This window comes from Poecilia reticulata, linkage group LG20 (assembly GCF_000633615.1).
Source record: "Poecilia reticulata strain Guanapo linkage group LG20, Guppy_female_1.0+MT, whole genome shotgun sequence".
Lineage (NCBI taxonomy): Eukaryota > Metazoa > Chordata > Actinopteri > Cyprinodontiformes > Poeciliidae > Poecilia > Poecilia reticulata.
In genome coordinates, this window is record NC_024350.1 from 6,910,021 (window position 1) to 6,932,404 (window position 22,384).

The following is a 22,384-nucleotide window of genomic DNA, read 5'->3' on the forward strand; positions in this document are numbered from 1 at the left end:
TATTTTCGGCAACAAGAACAGGATATGGCTGACTCTTTATTTATTAAATTTATTAAATGGGCATGCCAACGATGGAACTTTTAAGCGCAAGTAGCGCTTGCTAAATGAAAGCAAGGGTCTAAAGGAAGTTCAGAGTGTTGCCTTGATGTGTTCACAGATTTTTAAGAAATCTTTTAATTACCGTGGCAACCATTCGGCCTTGCAAAACACTTGGGTGGACCTGACTCCGCCTCCAAGAAGCAGCTCGTCCTCTGAGCAGCAGGTTCCAAGCTTCAGAGCTTCCACCTTACGCAACTCCAACTCAGCTCCTTCAGACTAGCCAGCAGCATTTAGCAAACGCCTGGTGGAACTGTGTATCTGTGAGCTCATTATAGGAGCTACTTCTCAGTGAAACGTGGTAAAAACATCGTCAAAGGGTTGATATAGGAGCCATGTTGTGATGACTTCCTGTAGGCGGATTTTCATAAAGAACAGGAGCTTCTTAAAAAGATCCAATTTCAAGGCGCTTAATTCCAAAGTCAAATTTCTTTTAAGTCATATCTGATACATACAGCAATTTTATAACAACTGAAATTAATATAGTTATTGTGCCTTAAAATGGCACCATTTGCCTAGAAAACATAATACTGGCCCTAAATGCTTGATGGAAGCACCCAAAGCGACCTTTACCCCTTGGTGTGGACATCTCTCCTGAGCTGTAAATCTGCTCAGGGTGTGGGTCTGTCACTCCGTCCTCCTTCCTCTTATAGATTCAGCAGCAGGTTCTCACGCCTCACTAAAAGCACCTGCTCTGCTCTCCAGCAGCAGTGCTGTGGCTGCTATTTCTGGGAGGATGAGAGGGAATTCGTAAAGAGGGGGGATCCACCGCTCAACACCCTGCATATTTATTTAGGCTAGCAGACGAAGGGATACTCTCTGACAGGGGGATCGATGACGGGCCACGTCCCAAAGCAAACCCCAGAGGAATGGAGAAGGGCCCCAGCTGCCTCTGTCACCTGACTCACACTCTGACTGATACAGCAGGACGGTTTTAAAGGCTCCTGACTGAGTCTGCACTGTGAGTAATGATGTCACCGCTCAGATCTGGGATGGAATAAGAAGACCAGTGTTTTTGGAGGACTGCATGGAGGATTGGTTGTGTGAGGTCTTGTTGTCATCACCGCTAGCGCTGCAGACTAGGCTCCTTAGTCGTATGGGTAACCATAGCAATCAGAGTCCAGTGGTTTACGAGGATCAGGAGGAGTCACCCTGCAGCGCTCTTTATTGACTCACCATTCATGCACGGCAGGCCATCGTATCATAGTGTCAGTGTGCAGCAGCAGCACTTTGTGGTTGTGGTATTAAGGGTGACTAATAAGCCGGGGAGTAGAAACCAAGACCCCGGAGGTTTGTGGTTGGTGGTGAGGAAAGAGGTGGAGGAGTTACCGCAACGATGAAAATTAATCCTAGGAGTTGTTGCATAAAGACTAATAATGTGTAGTTCTGGTAAATAAGGCCTTAGTGGAGCAGGAGGACAAGTTCATTACCTTAAACATTATTTCATAACAGCTGACATAAAGAGCGCTAGTAGCATCCAGGTGCTAATGGTTAAATTAGCTCATCAACAGGAAATGAAACCACTTCCAAAGAGTTAGAAACTTTCACTGCTCAGCTGCAGCAAACAATGCAAAGGTGGACAGACATCAGGAATGACCTTTTTAGAAGTAATATCTGGTTATAAAGTTTTTTCTACTAATATACAAATAAAGAAAATATGAAGTTAAAATGCTATAAACTTCACATAGAGTTTAGCTCATATGATGTTTGGAGACAAATTACCACCAGCTTCGTTCTAGACGTGCCAATTTTGATTTTTGTTTTTCTGTCTGAAAAGTAAGTAAATATAGCGTGAACGTTGGTAAGTTGATAACATCTTTTCCATTGATGTGGAAAAGATCACATGATCACAATGGAAAAGATCGGTTTGTATTGCAGGTATTGACCAGTCTCACAAAATTAAGAAACTCTGACGTCTTTTTGATCCACCCTAAGAGGTGACGCATTACATGATCGAGTTTAGTCTAGTAAATTTCTTAAGGACCAAATCAGTTGGGCTTATTTTGAGAGGTGATTTCTATTTTTCAGACAGAATTTAAGCCTCGGTGAGACAAGTGATATTTAACACAAGAGTTTATTTTTATTTAATGTTAGCATGGATTCGGGGATCCACTTTTTTCACATTTAGTACCGATACAGATATCAGAGGCTTAGTTTAAAAAAGAAACGCAAATGTACCGAATTACCACTCTGCACCAGTGCAGAGCACTTAAACACACCAACAGCTTCACAAGCTGGTCAAACATGTAAAAACAAAACAACTTTAATTTATTCAGTCGGTGCCATTAGGAATATAACAGCTAATGTAAAATAAATAATAACATGAAAATGACAATAAACTGTAACAAACTTTCTTTCAAATGATTCAGAAAGTCCAATTAGTAATTCTAAATATAATGTAAAATAAATAATAAAGCATGACGTTGCTCAGAATTAAACTGAACAGATCTGCTCTTATGAATTGGGAACATTGACACCTGATATAGAATTTTTTTTTTTCAATATCGGGAACGATGCAGATATTAATATCGGATCGGTGCGTCTCTACTTAATATGAAACACGTGACTGTGACAGGGCTCGGTGTAGTTTTCATATTTACCATTCTGATAACAATGGAGAATGTAGTCCATTTTTACAATAACTGCATGGTTGCCCTTTCAATTCTGTGTCGTGATATCCCGCTGAGACATAACCTCCACTTCCTGTCTGGTCTTGTCTCCTGCAGTGTTCAGTGAAACATGAGGAGCCGCCCGGGTCGCTGAGCAGCTGAGGGTCGGAGTCGAAGCGCGTGCTCCAGCAGACATGGCGGACAGAGAGGGGCTTCCCATCGCCCCAGGCCAGGTCTACGTCGAGGTGGAGTATGACTACGAGTACAAGGCCAAGGATAAGATGGTGGCCATCCGCCAGGGAGAATGTTACATGTTGGTGAAGAAGACCAACGAGGACTGGTGGCAGGTGAGGAAGGAGGAAGGGGCAAAAGCCTTCTATGTTCCGGCGCAGTACGTCAGGGAGGTGCGACGGGCGTTGATGCCGCCGCAGAAGCCCGCCCTGAGGGCCAAGCCCACCGTTCTGGACATCTGTAGGGAATCCAACGAGAACCTCAACAGGCCTCAGCCGGAAATGTCAAGCTTCGGCCGTCCGTCGCCCTCCTCCACCCCGTCGCCGTCCTCAGACCGCGTCACGCCGCCTGTTCTCCCCAAGGATGCCAACCAGAACCTGGGGAGTCCGCACCACTGCAAGCTGGTGGCAGAGCTGGTTCTCCTCCACAACAACAACAACCACCACCACAGTAACAACTCGTCATTGCCACGGACACGGGCCGACTCACCTCCACTCAAAGCAGGAAACGGACTCAGCAAAAGTCCGGACAGTGACAAGAGCTCGGCTGCGAGCGAGGCGCCGGGAGAAGGGTCCGTCAAACAGCGCAACGACTCGGAGTCTGGAGACGAGCTGAGCAGCAGCTCAACAGAACACATGCAGGTAGGAAACAGCTGTGAATGCTCATCTCTGGGTTTGTTTAGTGGTTTTAGGGAAATAATCCAGAGAATTGTACCCGTCTCAAATGTCAAATTATCTCAAATTACCTCCTTGTTATCTCAGCTATCAGCTCTTGTCCCAGTAAGATTCGCCCCTTTCAGTTGAGATTCCAGAAGGTTTCCTCACATTCTGCGAAATTGTCTGTCTTTTCCAGCATTTGACCAGTTTTGTTACTGAATTGTCATGTATTAGGCTCCAAAATTCAACTTTTGCATCTCTGAGGACAAACATGTTTTCATGGTGTGGGTGGTGTTTTCAGGATAATGTAGAGTGTCCATTTTCTGCTAATCATAAAGTTCTGCATGACAGTTGTCTCTCTTCTGACCCTCCCAGGGTAAAGGATGCTAAATACAAATGCATGGCACCTTTCTCAGATTTTAATTTCTTTTCTAAAAATAAAGTATATTATTTTACTTAAATTAGGCTCATGTTCCTTAATTTTGGGAGATCTTCAATCAGCGGATACTTAGATGAGAAACCAATCTTGCACGCTAATCTTATCTACCACCTCAAAAGTTAGAAAGTCAGTCACTGTCCCCGACTGTCGTTATGCTTATTGACTTTTCAAACTGTATAAACCAGAATCATCCCCAGTTTTCAACACTAAATCCAAGTAAAATATACATATGAGATATGAATACCTCTGCAATGCACAGTAATAAAATAAACAGTCAAACTCAGCTGATGGTGAGTTGTGTTGCTGTTCCACTGTTGGTACATGGGTGATGGTGTCACCACATGGCTGGTGCTTGAAGGCAGAGAATCTCTGCAAGGTGTCTGCAGGAACTGAGACTTCCTATTTCTCTCCCAGTGAAAGTGTTGAACTAAATCAGTTCCTCTCACTCCTCCATGGTTTCCTTCTCATCTCTCCGAGTCTGGAGAGCGGTGAGAGGGTCGGCAGGAGCTGTGGTTGGTCCCCCTTCGTCTGCTGCGTAGGTAGATCAAAGCACATGACCTTGACATGGTGGGAGTCCGAGCAGCACCGCCTTCGCAAACGGTTTGCACACTGTGGCCGTATCCAGGCAGGGGCAGCTTGTTTGAACGCTCCAAAAGCTGCTTGTGTTCTTTGTTCCACGCACTGCTGCAGCAGCCTCCTCCACCACGGAGCAAACAAAGAGACTGGCTTGAATAGAAACTAGGTCAAATCTGCCGAGGATCCTGCGTAGCCCCCTGTCATCACCCCTACCCCCCTGCCATGGGGTCCACTGTGTGAGCACGAGCATGTGGAAGCGCGAACGCCATGTCTGATGTGCAGTATGAAGTAAGGAAATGTGAGAATGGCAGCACAGTTTGCAGCTCCAGAGCCTCCAGTGTTATGATGGCTGAACAATTTGTGGGTCAAGTCTGGGACTCATGTCAAAGGGTCCAATCTGGGCGAGGAAAGACTCGTTTTCTTTGTCGCTGCCGGTCTTCAGCAAACGTTAGGAATTTATTTCATGCTTGTCAAATCACAGAGACCAAAATAAGCGCACGTTTCACTCCACTCACATTAACATTGGCAGCTCTTTCGATATTTTTTTTAACCATCTTTTTATAGTCAGGGTGCAGTAGAAGGGGCAGGGTGTATATAAAGCGCACAGCTGACAGCGTTCAGCCACAACTCCCCGTCGACTTCAGCACAGTTTGGGGTCAAAGGGGCGTTTGGAACCCACTCCCACTCTTTTCTGGTTGCTTTGTGGCGTTCTGTTAGGGCATTCTGTTTGGCCTGTTGCCAGGCGTGTAAATGACTCAGTGTAAAACGCAATTCTTTCAACTCACCTAATTTCACTGCAGTGAACAAGATCTGCAGGGGTTCCTGCAGAGTTTCTAGAGAACAGTGCCAATTTAAACAGAAGACTTTAATCAGTTTAGCAGATATTTGTTTGAGTTTTCCCTCAGCAGCAGGTTTACTACTGATGGTTTGCTGGGTGCCAGTTCAACATATAATAATATCAAGAACCAGAAATGTTTGTCTGAAATCCAAGAACATTCTACATCAGAATGTTTAAAATCATCAAAAACCCACTTGACTTCTTTGTGTTTAAATTTTTTCACTTCAGCAAGCGACCCAAGAGTGTTATAGGCCAAATATGTTCTTCAGCCTTACCACTGAAAAAGATTAGGTCTTACAGCTAGAGCTGCCTAATATATCAATACAATTTCAGTGTGTGCCATAATGCGATTGCAAAGGATTGTTCTGATGCATTAAATCAAATGCAATCCATCATCACTCTTCATGCTGATATAGGAGTGAGTTGGATGAACTTTGATGCTCACACTAGATGTAGAATTTAGCAATGGTTAGCAATGGTTGCTTTGATTTTTATTGTCATCACAAGCACGTCGCACAGTCCTGCTTACGGGATACCGTTCTTTTTCCGTCTTTCCAAACAACTAAAGGCTCACCTGAAGCTCCATCTGAAGCTCTGAAATCAGCTCTGATTGACGTAGTCGCCTGACGAAAATTGCATCATCTCTTTGGTAGGGAGGCTTCCTCTTTCCCTTCTTGACCCCTGGCCAGGGACAAGTTATTTCACGCAGAATTCTCTGTGTTGTGTGATTGATCAGAAGTTTGTGGACGTGTTGGGTACATAATGTCTCCAAAGTGGGACAGAAAAATGCTTGGTTCTTAATTATACCTAAGAAAGCATTGCACGAAAGGTAAGAAACCGGAAATGTGGGAAATGCTGAAAGGGTGACATGACCAACACCCTTCATCACATGTGGTGGTCCTACAAGGATCGCTCAGAACAAGAACTGTCTGTTCCTCCGGCTGTTTGCTGTGATTACTAATCACTCACTTCCCTAAAATAAACCATCTTTAAACATCTGACACCTTGCATTAGTGAAATTTCCTAGAAGGGACATTGTAAAGATGCCAGTAGCCACGACAACACGAGCGGCCTGTAAATGCATCTGCACAGATTGTGAAAAGGAAACAGCTGAGTCGGGACCTTGTGGCTGGCTTCCGTTGCCCTGCTGTGTGGTCTTCTTACTTGCTGGCAGTGCTTGAAGGGACATGGGAAGGAGAACGAGGAGGAGGAGGAGTAGAAGGAGGAAGAGGAGGAGGAGGTTGGGGTGTTCACCCAACCCTAACGGCCGATGCTCCCAATGGCTGTCAGGGAGAGATGAACGATTTCTTTACAAGGTCACTGCTAAAGGCGGAGGAGAACAATACAGTTGAAGGAACATGAGTGTCTGAGCATGTCTTCAGATTTTGATGGATTGTCCATCGCCCTGTGAAGAAACGCAGCCTGAGCACGTCCTGTGTAAGGCTGACCGTAGCTGAGCGAAGATTGAGTGGGAATGTATGGCCGTTGTGTGGTTGCTGGGATCTCTAAGTGCACTTTGAAAACGATTTCTCTCCCAGGCTGGGCTGATCAATTTACCGCTGCTATTTAGGCCCAGTGAGTTGGATCACTATTGCTGTGTGACGAGAGCTTTCTCCCGCATGAAGCAGCATGAATGCATTGGTGTTTGTTAGCCTATCAGATTGCACCTCAGTTTTACTGTATGGAAACATCCCGTTCCTAAGCATCCGTTGCCACAATTCCCGGCTAATTGTATGTTTTGCTGAGTGGATTTGTTCTCCGCGGAGTCAGAGTCTTCTGTCCTCCAGCCAGCGTCTAAATAAGCGAAGGTCTTTTGAAGCGCGTCCAAGAAGAGTTCACGCTCTCGTTTCACCAAGACCTCGTAAATCCCACTAGAAACAAGTGTTCCTCTGCTGAGTCTTACTGCAGCACGGGCTGAAGAAGAGGCCCCGGCTTGTTTTCCACTGCATACTTGGGATTCCTACCTCCAGCCCTGCCTACGCACGCACGCACGCACGCACGCACGCACGCACGCACGCACGCACGCACGCACGCACGCAGAGTGAGGCAGCAGGGGAGCTGAGCCAGAGAAGATCTGCTTTACCTTCTAACGGGAAGTGCCGGAGCTCTGTAAATCTAATATTAAGCTTGAGCAAACGATGCATCCTGTGTGATCATGTGACAGTCTGGCTCTTTGTCTGCCTGCCTGCATTCTTCTTAGTTCAGCTCGTCTCCGACCCTTCCTCTGCTGTCTCGTCTTCCTCCTTGCACACCTGTGTCTGGAGCTCAGCTGTAATTTTTAGAGGAGACTATTCTCATCCTCACATCTGTTCTCAGCTGAGAACATGTCTTGGTTTTTTGTGAATGCTAAGCTAAGAAGAGTTTTCATGTAAAACATTGACCAAAGATTTATCATGTTGAGATTGTTGTGTTCTACTCCTTTATGAGACTTTTTTTTTCTTCTATTTTTCTTGGGCTGAAGTCTGTTGGTAAAAACTAGAAGGTTACTTCTGTTCTTCATCCATCATAAGGGAAACGGTGATAAATTAACCTATTTCATCAATTTTGAGAGCTCGGCGATTGGCTGATATTTGCATGTGGGCACAATCTGATCCATCTTCCGTCGCAAATCAGCCAGACCTGATAGAGCCGACCACCAGGTCAAATTTGCACGTTTGTGGTTATTGATAATCACGGATAAATGAATGATAAGTTGCAAACTTAGCGGATTTGTTCCATGGAAATAGGGCTCAAGCAGATCATGGTGCATTCTGGGAGGTCAGTATTACTTGCTCTGCCTTTTGCTTGTTTGCGCTGCAAAGCATCTGAGACGCTGTATGATGGACAATAAAAAAAAAAGATGGATTTTTTTTTTATTTTTTATTAAATTACATGTAATCAAGTACAGTTTTCATGGTCGTTGCATTTTAAAATGATACTTTCAAATATTTTACCATGGTAACTAAAGATCCACTTTCAATACCGATATTAGAGGTTTAGTATCGGCCGATCCGATACGGAAAAACGGAGTTGAATTGACTTAAGGTGTGGACATTTATCATGTTGTTGATCATTTATTATGAAAAATTTCTTATCATAAGAACTTATTGATGTCACAAGTATTTTTAGTTAGTGAATAATAAAAAACAAAACTTAAAGTATTTTATCAGAAATGTTATTTTTGCTACTCTATTTTCTCCATTGTTTGCTCCACGAGAGCATCAATGAATATCAATACATTCAAAAATTATTAATTACATTTATATAAATTACACTTTTCAAGTGATGTATTGAAGAAGCCTGTTTTAAACAGAAATGCTTTTCAATAACGGTGTTTGTTTCATGCTAACACATCCATATACCTACCTAAAAAAGAAGTGATAGTTTTTTTTAATCATTATCTTCACCATTATCACAATAATACCACAACATATTATGTTAAAATTTGAGATCCATATCGCCCAGTCTTAATGGTAACCATTACAACTGTTTAAACTCTTCTCAACAGGCTGCGGTCTCTTTACTGATGCATGGCTGCCTCACATGCAGCTCCAACCTTTAATATGAAATCAGTTTAAATTTCCTGCATACCTACACACGCGTATTGAGAAGACACATAATTAGCTCCAGCTCCACTGGGGTAGGATAATAGATATCTGCTGTTGTGTAACGGCTGAAAGCAGCAGGCGTGTAACTGAAGAACGCGGCTGACAGAGGAGCGACGTCAGTCCTCTTGTTTTCTGCAGCTCTCTTCTCTCCGCCTGTCAGAATGTGATGCAGCGCGCAGCGCCGATTACTCCCAAAAGAAGATGACTGCGTGCTTCACCTATCTCATTTGCTCTCCTCCTCCTCTTCCTCATCCCGCTGCTTGCTGTGGTTCCTCCAGTCCTTCACCTGTCTCTCCGGGCTCGGCTCACTTCAGTGGCTCAGCGGACCGGGACGGTATGTACCCGCAGAAGGGAAGGACACCAAGCTGGCCTGGTTCTGATAGTACAGCCCTCATTTATCCTGAGCTAACCGCCGCAGCTCGTGTTCCCTCTGCGTTCTCATGACCCGGTCCGGTCTAATCAGGCTGAGCTGCCCAGTCTCTGTGGTATTTCACCTTGTTGGAGACTTCCAACACCAGCAATATCATGGCTTTGTGTCAGCGCACCGTTACATAACCAGAACCTTTCTCACACCAGTTCCCAGTCACTCCCCACAGTGGCCTCTCACTACTGGAACAGATAGATGGGCCATGAGGTTCTACTGAGCTGATCTGAGAACAGCCAGCAGGTTTTGATTCCCTCAGCATCACTGAGTTGTTCTGATCACGTCTCTGCTTTGCAAAGCACCAAACTTACAAGAAGTTAAGAGTCTATAGCAAATGACGGCCCATTCTGACCCTGATCCAAGTAACTTGGCTGATATTGATTTGATATTTTTGCAAAAAAAAAAAAAAAAGCTTTTAGAATTATAAGCAGAAAACCTGAGGGAGTTCCAACAAATCCATTGTTCTTTAACTTAAAGTAAATGAATTTTTCCAACGTGGTGGACTATAATATTCTGGAAGTTATGTTTTGAAATGCATAACTGTATATTACCAGTACAATTGCAAAAAAGATTTATTAAAGGAGATAGATTTTATAATTTGAGAGGATCCACCCTTCCATCCACCCTTCTGAAGCTGCTGCCCCCGCGACCCGACCCCGAATAAGCGGAAGAAAATGGATGGATGGGGGATTAGATTAAATAATAACAAATAGATTAGATAACAACAAATAACAAAAAGATAATAACAAAAATATAAAGTTAGAACTAAACAAATGACATGTTGTATTTCTATCTATGGAACAAATCCGTCTAAAGAAACCAAAGAGAGTTAATCAATTTTTACTTTTAAGAAAACAATGAATTATAATGTTCTATCAATCAATAGTGAAGGATATTGGTTCAGTAGAGTTCTGTACCATTACAAAGGTTCTATGTTTTTATCATGGCTGTTGATTGGCAGAACCTTGGAACCTTTAACACGTCTTTGATGCTGTTGTATTTATTGTTGTTCATGTTTTTTATTTGTTCATAGTAGCTTAGTGTTGCTTTAGTCGTCAATTCCAGCATGTAAAATGATACTTTGCTAGATTGTTTTGTCTACAACAGTAAAATAATTGTATGGTTCTTCCTGTGCTCTCGGTGCTAAAGTGCTTCTGTTCTGCAGTGCCACAGAGCAGCGCGAGTAAGAGAGGAGGAGAGAGAGTGGAGCTACTTTGACAGTTTACTTTTTTAAAAAACTGGAAATGTCTGAAACAGATTTTGTTCAAACTACAGCGCAGATGATGTCCAACAAATACTGAAACCTGTGCAATTAATTGCGTGTAATTTTTTTTTCTTTTACAGTGTTAAAAAATGTGAATTAACTCCTTAATTTTGACATCCCAAATAATTATATGTATTAATTAATGGTGGGACTTGCTTAAAAATGTTAATCAAGTTAATTACAGGGTCTGTAATTAATTGATTGCAATATTTTCAACTCAAAAATGTTTTTGCTGCTAAATTATTGAAAAGATGTTGATAATAATAATCATAGTAACAATAATAAACCATTATATTGGTGTAGAATTCTGTTATACTCAACTTTCAAGTGTTTCAGGAATCCTTGATCCTTCATGGAACTTCTTTGAAAAAAGTCCTCCTTAAAATTGTAAACTGTGGATGCTAACATTAGTGTTGTCAGCAATGCTAATGTCGGCATGCTTAGCTTTGAGATGCTATTTTAGGCTTATTGAGATCCTTTGTCATTTGTAATCTGTCACAATGTTAGACCTTCATTCCCAATAATTGTTCTACTGCTGCATGCTGCAGGTATTTTCCAGCTTCCGTTGAATCGATCTGATCAGTTGTACTTTGTCACCTTTTGATCATACAGATCTCAGACGAAAGATGATCCAACTTATTATATCTTGTGGCGGTTCCACATTTTCAGATTTTGCAGCAGTTGGATGCATATGCAGGTCAGAGACGTGACTCGCGAGCCGTCCGTAGTTTCTGTGCTCTGGCTGATTGTTTCCTCAGGAGAGATGGAGCTGGATGGCAGCATGTGGGAGGACTGCTGAAAGCATCAGAGCGTAGGAGTCTGGAGCCATTAAGGGGCACTTATTGTCTCTGTCATACGCCTCTGATATCCTTAATTATGCACCGCGGCTGCCACAGAGACAATAGCTGAGCTGAGAATCAATCAACGGTGAAACGGTTCCTGTAGCAGCTGCCGCACCAGAGTTCAAAATGAGTCTCTGGCAGCGCTGCGGAAAGGTGTGCTGCATTGTGTAATTAACATCATTCTTTACGTTGTGTTTTTTTTGTGTGTTTTTTTTAAGAATGGATGTGTCGTTGACTTTCCAGAACTTTTTAGGCCTCAGAACTTTCCACCGGCATCTGTTGCTGAGCAGCAATGCTCCAGATTTTAACACAAAGGAGGATAAAGGGAGAGACCCAGCCCACTGTGGACGAGTCTCGCTCTTTCTGCTCGCTTTCCACTCGTTTCACACAGGAAGTCCAATTGTGCCGCAGCATCAACAAGGTTCTCCAACGGCGCTCTCGCCGATTGAGGTTATTGTCTCTGTACTCTCCCTCAAAGCGGGACAAAAATAGCCTCAGAGAAAGAACAGACACTAGAAGCAGGGATCAAAGTTGTGTGCAGTGCACAGCCTGCAGCCTTTCAGTGTCCTCATGTCTGGCGGACAGAGTGACTCTCCTGGTGTCCATTAGTGAAATGGATATGCCAGCGGTAACGGATGGTGCAGTGTTCCCCACAGCACCGTTGGCTGGTTTGATCACCTCTTTGCAGACATCGGCGGTTTGTTCATTAGCCTGTCATTGAAGGGCGACAGATTTTCAGTCATAAAAATGGACACTAGAACATGTTTTAATAAATGATGGCAAGGAGAAACTATAACATGAAATATGATTATTATTTTTAGAAGTCAGGCTCAATTTAAGCCACTCTCACATCGTTTCTAATTTTGTTATGAATCTGGAACTCTTGTTGTGTTGCTCCAAATGTGAAACATAGTCAAGAAATGATGGACGTCCTTTGAGAATCATGACATTTATTATTAGAAATACATCAATCAGAATGTTTCGACCTATTTAAAATCTCAGATTTTTTTGGACTTCTGGCCAGTCGATTCAAATTTTGTCTGGTTTCAAAGTTCTCTTTAAGAACTAAATTATAAGAAAATGTAAAGATGGCAATAAATAAATGTATTCTAGCTAAGCAATCAATTATTTTTATTTGATGTTGAGGTGACAGAGTAGTGGTTAGAATTTCAAAAAACGATGTGTATATTCCCTAATCTTTACTCTGACATTTCTAAAGTCTGCATGTTTTAAAACTGTTTAAAGCTCAAAAATGCAAAAAAGAGCAACGTTGCTATAATCCAGTAAGCCTTTCTTATAACTGTTAAGTCTTGCTCTCGCTCACTCTCTCACAGCATGAACAGCAGACATGTCACAATGTTATAGAAAATAAGTAGTTTTTAATGACTCCTCAAACCTTTTCCCGCATTTTAAACACCTCATTGATACTGAAAATTACTGATAAATCTATCCACCGATCTTGTTGATTGACTGACACCAAACTTGCTTGATTTTGTAAATGTTCAGGGGTTTAATGTTTCCAGAAGTCTCCTTTGATGACCTCAGGAAACATTTATTTATATGATAGCGGCACAAAGAACAATTTTTGCACAAACGTTTGACACCAGTTTATTTTGAAGAAGGTGGGAAAGGAGCAACTTCACTCCTGTGTCATCAGTGCATACTCAGGATTTTCATAGTGCAGTATGAGATTATGTAAAGTCATTGTGGCTTCAGCTTTGATCACAGTCATGATTTTTATAGCATTTTTTTAAAAATTGATGCAGGAATTTGCTAGCAGTAGCCATAAATCTGTTAAATCACATATGCACATGCATGGAAAGTGTCTGTAGAGCCTGAAACAACTTACATTTTTTTCTCACCATTACAAAATCTCATCTTGTTTTCCCCTCCTGTCGCTCACAGTGAACTTTGTTCTGTTTAGTATTATCTAGTCTAAAACAAACAGGTTTGTTTGAGTCACTCCAAACTTTTATTTCCCTCTCCACTTACTATATTAACTAAATCTGATTGCAAACTGAGTACAAACAATTAGTCATAGTTTTTTCTGATAACGGATTTGAAAATTTGTGAAAATTAATTAAATAAAAATATTCCAATGTCGATGCCAGCAGACATTCTCGTGCGGTTTTTGTTTCTGTTGCACGATGTGATTATTTTCCCGCTGTGGGAGGCTGACCAAACCAAATCCTTTCTGCTCATTTCCTCAGCTGAGAAACACTTTGGTCCTATCTTATACAATCACAGTCATCTGCTCACACAGACACAAATCTTGTTTATGTCTTTTCATGGCATTTCCTTCATAATACTGCAATCCCAAGTATCCAAAGCTGGTCTTGTTTCTATAGTGCACAGATCTCCCAATGTGTTCCTGTTTGGTCATTGAATGCAATTCTGACCGAAGGTTAATGAAGGCTGACGGTGTAGTGGGGATAAATCTAGAAGGATTTAGAGTTACCAAGGTAGAGCAAGCACCTTTTTAACCCAAAGGAAGAAGAGTAGACCTGATGGGGTTCTTTAAGCAGATTTTCTTTTTTTTATTCCAGCCTGCCTGCACTTTTCATGTTTCCATATTAATGAGTAACAAAGTGATTTGACATATTTTTGACATTATCAAATATTGTTTAGATTAAATTAACAAAAAAAAAAGTTAAAATCCCTCAGCTTGGGGTAGCTAACTGACACCACTGCCCAAAAATGGTCGGAGGGATTGTTTTAACCCCTCCATCTCACATTATAATACAAACATGACAAAACAAATGTGATTGAAATGCTGAACCTCACTCAAATTAATCACATTTTCTCATATGTGTTCAGCTTTGTTTTGTGAGGAAGAGAATATGTTGGACTAAATTTCAAAATCGGACTAAATCTAATTACAAGACTGGACTAAATATTAAAAGTCCATGAAAGTGGGACGCAAATTAGAAAGACATTATTATCCCAGACCTGCTTTAAATGTATGGTTTCCAAAACAACTGATCACCAGGTATTTTATAGGATGAAAATAATAGGTATTAAACATCCCTATTACCAGGATACATTAGTTTCACTAGGACTACTTTCTGTGTTTTGTACATATTGGGCCATCAAAGATCCAGGGGAATATCAGGGAGATTTCGGTTCTCCCAAATATAAGAACTGATAGTAGAATGTTGTTTTCCATGGATTAAACCACAGGGACAGAGCAGCCTCCACTAACATAACTATCTGGAGGAGTGTTCAGACTTCACTTGATAAGCTTCATGCACCAGCAGCTGCGGGACAGAGAAGTTCACAGGTCAACCCGATGCCCAGACAAGAAGCCCCCACATTCTACAATCTTCTTACAATTCCGGATTAAGGGGTTGTATACAGTACATTCCTGTGTTAATACACACCGACCCACCCCCAGGTCCTGTTCATCAGACACCAGCATGTCTCAACCTTTCTTATCCTGTTGGACAATGTGCTTATCTCATCTGTCTCAATAAAGCCCCTTCCAACACCTCTCACCCCTTCTTTTATTTCCCATATCTTTCATCACTTACTCTCAGTGGGGGCATTCCCAGACTCATCGTCAGCTATGACTAAAACAGAAATTAGATGGCATCAATTGTCAGTTTTAGAAGTTAAAGCAAGCAAAAAATATGTACCTCAAAAAGTGGAAACAGTCTTCCTTATCACCACTCGTGGGGGTATAACTAATCAGCATGAAGGAAGATGAATCCTGCCCCTGGATTGGCTGCTTGAAGGCAAGTCAATAATGTATCCAATAGCATTGTGTTTTGGTATTTAAACTTTCCAAGTGGCATTTTCTGTGGAATATTTAGATATCCTTTATGGAAAAAATCAGGAATTTTTTTCAGTCTATTTGCAAATAATTTGAAGTCAAGTTCCACAGAAAAATTTGTAAATGTGTGAATCATTGGTCCAAACACTTAATTGTATGTTATTACCTAATTCTATAATATTAGGTAATATTAGGGATGCAATGGTACACGAAAAGTTGATTCAATATGTTTGTGGTACATTTCAATGAAAAAAAAAAAAGTTTATGTTGAACAATGGAAAAAATTACTTCCTGAGAATAATTTGATTTGATGACATTGCCCAAGTATTTTAGAAAATCTGCATTATAAAAGCTGACTGGAGATTTGTTTTGATTTTCTCTTCATTAATAACACTAAACCTTAGGTAAGGTATGAGTGACATTTTACTGCTTTCGAAGCACTAACTTTTTAAAACCTTGTTATGCCTTAAGCTGCCACAGTTTTGGGAAGTTTAAATGACTTCCTCCACATCTTCCATTGTTAGTTTTTTTAAATGGGTGAAGAGCTGCTGCTCAGTTTCAGCTCCTTTTCGAGGCCTCATTCACCACATCATTCCTCTTTTGTTTCTCAAACAAAACCCTGAGTAATAATTGAAAGGCGAGTAATCTGGAGTCCTTAGAACTGAGCATGATGTGGCTGTTTGGGTCAGGACCCTTCTTTCAGTTAAAGGAGCTGTTTGTTATTGATGTGCCAGCCCATCCACAGGTTCTTCAGACGCTGCCGCTGAAAGGAAAGTGTGTTTGGAACCATGGTTACACATTCAAATCAGGCAGTAGCCACTTTATTGCACATGGGGGTTGTTTCGACTCACGATAGCAATGTGAAATGTGACTCTCTTACGTCTGTGGTAACACACTTTAGAGATTTTCAGATTAGAAAACTTGGATTGCAGCAAAAAGGTCCTGGGTTCAAATCATAGCCTAATCCCAGTTATCCATAATACTCTGTCTTGATTTGGTTTTGTACTTGTACAGCGCCTTATCAAGACCACAGGACCACAAAGTGCTTCACATTCACCCAGTCACACCCACACCCACACACTGAGGTGGCAAGCTATGAGAAAGTAGCCTTGGGGTAGTCTTAGATTTGCATTGTCTAGGAAAAGCTTGACTGATGCATCTCAAATTTATAGATATGGAAGAAAACATCATGTGGAGTAGTTATCTGGCAACAAAGTGAGGTAGTGAGTGGTTCTCGGATGTTGGGGGGTTAATATACTCTTGAACATGCTGTAGGAACATCTCTAAATCATCTCAATGGCTCATTTGGGCCTGTTTTCAGTGTCCCTTTGTCACTGTGAAGCAAAACCCACTGACCTTATTAGAAACTGCTATTGAAGTAGCAGCCATGGTTTGGATGCCTATCAGCACCCCTCAGCAGGAGAGGACCATCTCTTGGCTCTAGGTTACCGACTGCCCCATTTCTTGCCATTGGCCGGCACACATTCTGTCAATGGCCCCATGGACAGTTTGGCAGGCAGAGCTGAGCTTTACGTGCTCTCGCTGTTTCCACAAAACAAAGGCGGCAGTCTTGTTAATGTGGCAAAACATGCCCAGTGGAAATTGAATTGCTTTCTACAGAAGCAGCTCTGTAACAATCAATTTGCCCACCAGGACCCATTTATGGGTCACCCTGAGGACAACTGAGATGAGGCCCCTCTGCTCAGAGGTATTGGAGCCTGTTGCTGTATAAGAGTGGGCTCTGCTACTACTGTCAGTACAATAATTTCTTTCCACTGATTTGTAGCGACTCCATCACAGATGAATCAGACCCTCTGGACAGGTTGTGAATGGCAGCAGGCGCCTGTTTTGATGAGCGAATCGTGAGGCTGTTCAGAAGTCACTGTGTGGTCATGTTTTTTTGTTATGGAATGCTGGTTATGATAAACCCGTTTCTCTAAATGTGTGATGGGCCTGTAGAGATGACAAGGCAGCCTTCTCTGTAGCAGGGACTGCACGGACAATGCCTTTGACAGTGTCTGGGCTCGTACTGGAACTGTCGTCTGGGAGGATTCATAGAATGATGGGAGCAGTGGGAAGGCTGGTCAGCTTGCCAGTCTCTGGGCTGTGGGCTGAGTGATCCATGACCCGTGACACAATGCATCTTTCTGTCACTGCCTCTCCACCCCCAACTCGCACAGCTGAGCACCCTGAGTCATGGTATGTGGGCCAATGGGTAGAGGGGCCAAAGGTTTAGATATGTCCTTTTAACTCTGTGTGTGTGTGTGTGTGTGTGTAGATGTGTGTGTAGCCTACTAGCCTGCTTTCCTTTCCTCTACGTCGCCTTAGGTTGTCGTTATTACTAATCTTCAAAGACAAACGCCCTTCACAAGTTAACATGGCCTGTAGCAACGTTTGCTACTTATTTGTTGTGTTAGCCTTAGATCATTTTGCTAAAGGAAATAATAATTTAAACCAAGATTAGATTTCTAGACAAATATTTGGCAAGGATTGTTTTTGAAGATTATTTTGTAATAAATAACTACGGTGCTCTTGGTTAATCGAAAATGTTAATAAACTTCAAACATGAATGTCTCAGGAAGTGAGCTTTTGGCCTTTTTAGGAGAATATCTACATGTATAAAATTATTGAGCAACTATTATTGTGATTTTTATGCAACCATAATTTCTGAGTCAAGTTTAGGTGAGGAAGGGGGATCACGTTATAAATTGTTCATTTTGAACAGCTTTACTGGCTAACCACGCAGAAGAGTCCTTGGATGAATGTGATGGACCTCATTGTCTTTCTGAAAGATGCAGAAATCTTCCGCTATCTAACATAACTTTGAACCTTCCTGTTTGAAGATGATGTTACTGTCTCCCGGTCCTTTAAAATACCAGGCACTCCACATCATACATTTATCTTTTATTCTTTTCTGGCTTCGTAGCCTTTCTGTGCTCACTACAGTTTTCTAAGACTTGTCTTGGGCTTTCACAATCCACCAAATAGTTTTGAAATATTAGCGGCACCTATTTTTGTCTGCTTGGCCAATTAAACTGGATCAAATACAAATCTTGTTTTCATTTTAATTTGCCACAGCTAAAAAATGAGGTCTGAACCAACATAACCTGCTGGTGGCCTATTGTTCAGATCAGTATTAGAAAAGCAGCATTTTTTTTGCTGCTTTATCCCTATAGAGATACCTTTCACCTCAAGCTGAGGGAGCACACACTCCTGCTTCTCTGTGTGTAGAGTGGTTACGTGTGTGTGTGGGTGGCTGGGTGTGTGTGTATGTGTGTGGTGTTAATTACAGGCTGTGGGTTGACCGTTTCCGTTTCCAATGCTGTAGGTATTTCATGTTGAAGTGGTACTTGGCCTACAGCTTTGCTGTGGATTCACTCAGCACTGTGATAACAATTTGAAACAGGAAGAAGCTAATAATTAAAACCCATACTCCCATTCTGAATGGGGCCATCTGCAAACCTTCACATCTCTTCCAGAGGCACAATGTGCTTCTCCACAGGCCTGACAGATTGGAGTGCAGGAGCAGCAAGGAGGAGGATGTGTGAGGAATTCTGCCACTCACAGCTCCAGGGTGGCAGGGTGGCTCTTATCTGGGTTACATTCTGGAGAGGGAGAATGTGGAGCTTTAGTTGATTAAGGCTGAGTTATAGCTATGTTTGTGCAGTCGTCTCCAAAAGAAACTTCATCAAGGGATCATAAAGGGTTTTCTCCAGAAAACTTGCTAAACCCGGTGGTAGGGGTGCTCGGGCACAGATGAGTTAAAAAAGGTTTAACGTTGACGGGGATTTGAAAATGCTACCAGGTATTTATGTGTTATTGAAAAACACTATTAACGATTCCTAAACACCAACTATAAAGTCTGAAAAAGGCAAACATTAAAACCACTAATAAATTAACAATGCTTAGCATGGTGGGGATGCAAATAAAGCCTGGCGGCCTGCCAGGCTTAAAATACACTGTTTGAAAACCTGATCATATAAAGGCGAATCTACTCATGTAGTGCATTTTGAGTGAAGGTGAAGCACACGATCCATGCTGAATAAAGTTAGGTTTATAGTTGACGCATTGAACTAGGCAAGAGGGAGCGAGCGCACGGCAAGTGCGGCATTCCACCACTGCTCTCAATTTTTGGAACTCTGTGCACCACCGTTCGGTCTAACTGGACTATGTGGAAAGTACTCCTACAGAGCAGGTTCAACTGAGCTGGCATTTATACATTCTCTTCATGAGGCCTCATTTTCAAAGAATACTGCGCTAACATATATGTTTGCGCGGTAAACATGTATGCCACATCACTTGTTTGGCAAATGTAACTTTTAAAACTGCAATTGTAACGCAACCTTTACAAAAATTTTCTGCAGCATGTAAGAGCAGGGACAATGCGATTTGTCTTAGCCCAGTTCAATATATATGAAATTTATATGAAATCATGCTATATTATCATGTTAAGTTGTATTGTTTGACAAATTCTGATTATTTTTTATAAACTTGCTTGAATATTTATAACACTAAATTAAGATGAAATATTTTTTTTCTTTTCTTTGTATATGTATTTATGACTCCAAATTAAGTTAAAAAGCAAATAATACTATTTTGGTAACCAACAATTAACTTAGACATAATGATATTCAGCACGATGTTTTTTTTATGGTGCTAAAAGGGAAATTATTATAATATATGCAGCCATCATCAATGTTTCTCTGCCATAACAGCAATATTAATATCTTGTATAACTATTGGTCAAAATTTTCATCTTGGTGCGTCCCTAATGCAAACTCTGATGCTCACACTGCTTTTTGCCATCGCTCTGCCGCTTCTACCTGCGGCTGAAGATGAAATGCTTCTGTGAGATTAAAGCATTCCTCTATGTATGCTATGATTTTTCAATTAACTTCATTTCTTTGAGGTTAACAACCAGATGTGCCATAACTTGCATGCTTAGCAGCTTCAAGAAGCTCTCGCCCTGTTTTCCCTTAATGTCATCAGGAGTTTTAGTGCAGACAGAAACACGTGTCTTTGTCTCTTCCATTTATCTTTCTACAGATGTAACACAGGAGACCGAGGCACCGACTCCGAGCTAGCAGAAACTTTCTGCTCACATCACTGGTTGTTGGGCAGCAGCAATAATTTATGCGAGGTCATTGGGTTAAAATTCAGAATGTAACAGAGTTAGCTATGCTGATGATGGCCTATTAATGAAGTATTTTAATCAGTAGCACATGGCTGCAGCTTCCCTGTCGAAAACCTGAGGAGTCAGTGAAGTTGTAGTTATTTTTTTTTGTCAGACATAAGTTCTGGATTTGGCTTCATTTTTATTTTATAATTAATGAAGGTTGAATCTGATTAACTCTAAAACTAGAGCTGCACAGATAAATGGAACAGCCGATAAATAGACCCAATTTCCTTAATTTTGGGTGATCGGTCAACACTTATCTACCGATCTTATATCCCTCCACAAACGTCTGAAAATTAGCCACTGTCCCATTTTTCTCTTAAATGAGAGGACTGACTGACGGACCCGCCCACCAGGTCATGTCTGGACATGTGCAGTTAACTGTTACTGCCTTAGCAACTGTGTTGATATATTTAGCAAACACAGTTATTCTAAAATAAAGAAAATTGGCCAAAATCGATGGTCGGCATTGACCATCGATTTTGGTATGATCAGGCTCTGCAGGTTTTACAGATCAGTGATCGGCCAGAAAACTTCAATTGGAGCACCTCTACCTAAAACTGAAAGGAGTGTTACTGTTTTTTCCCGACGAGAATAATGAGAGTAATATGTTGATAAGATTGATAAAATACTCACCCTTAACACCCTTCCCAAAATCCAATCTCAGTAATGATACTTTGATACTAAGATTGAGCATTCAGGATAAGAACTCTGTAGTAAAATCTGTTTTTGTTTGAAGAAATACCAGAGAAGTGAACTGGTTGCCGGGTTTGTTAATGGATGAAATTTGTTAGTGGATTAAATTTGCGTCCTGCATCTTCTTGTGTGCAGCTTTGACCCTTCAGTCTGTATTTAACCTGTGACTGAGCTGAAGGGCTTTGGACATGATGGTCAACATTTTCCATTGAACGCGCATATTCATAATCCTACTTAGAGCGTGAGTAGCTCAGGACGGAAATAAATGTGTCACTTGTTGCTTTCATTGTTGCAAATCTAACATGGATAGATCACTTCTCATTTGGCATTTTAAAAATATGCAAGAGAAATTCCAATATTCACTCTTGCTTGGAATTCCTTGTTACAAGTTTGTATTGAGCTGCTGGCTAAACACAGATCCCATAATCTGTGAGGGATGAAAAAAATGTATACCTCACTCTTGACATCAAAAGACTTGATCAATGTTCTGTGTTGTCGTTTAAAGTCTCAGACTGGATGTCTCTGTGCACTCATAGTGGCGTATCGGTGTCACTTTCCACAGAGAAACAACGCAGCATCAACTTTCTTATGAAGTCGTAACGTCACCTGGCCAGAAAACTCCTCCCTCCTAATCTTAATCTGCCACCCACAGAACGAGGAAGGTAGCGGTCATCGTCTTCATCTGTTCTTGCTGACCTCCGGCTGCTCGCTTTGCTCTCACACGCAGCTGGTGACTCACCCCTCCACCCTTCCCAAAATCAAATCTCTGTAATCTTCTCCCGACACCCGTCTCATGTAAACGCGCACTGTGGGTTTCGGTGACTGCCGACTGAGGGCTCTCGGATGCGATCTGCGGTGAAAAAGCGCCTTTCGGCTTCTCTTCCCCAAGCGCTGCAGATGCGCCGAGCTGTTGCTGGTGTGTTTGTTGGTCGCAGTTGGAACTGATTTAACCGTACCATCTGTCACTGTAAGTGGACCGTGTGAACTGCAGAAGTTGTGACCCAGGGATCATGACCTTTGACCTGTTCATGGCCCTAAAGCACGGCCACCCTTCAAGCTATCCCCTTGGACTCTTTCTGTTTGTTTCTCTTCATCGGGTTCCGTATTTTCTTTGCCTCTCTGTCTCTGAAAGGCTCAGGTCATTCAGCTAATGAGAGCTGCTATTTAAGGCCAGCTCC

General features: G+C 41.8%; 1 protein-coding gene across 2 annotated transcripts in view; it reads left to right on the plus strand.

Moving 5' to 3' along the window:
- arhgap12b (Rho GTPase activating protein 12b) overlaps positions 1–22,384 on the plus strand; it is a 59,178-nt gene that overhangs the window by 3,390 nt on the left and 33,404 nt on the right. For both annotated transcript variants that reach the window (XM_008438434.2, XM_008438433.2), the window contains exon 2: positions 2,823–3,577. In XM_008438434.2, coding sequence (XP_008436656.1) covers positions 2,900–3,577 — 678 coding nt within the window. In that variant the 5' untranslated portion in view covers positions 2,823–2,899. The remainder of the gene's footprint in view (positions 1–2,822; positions 3,578–22,384) is intronic.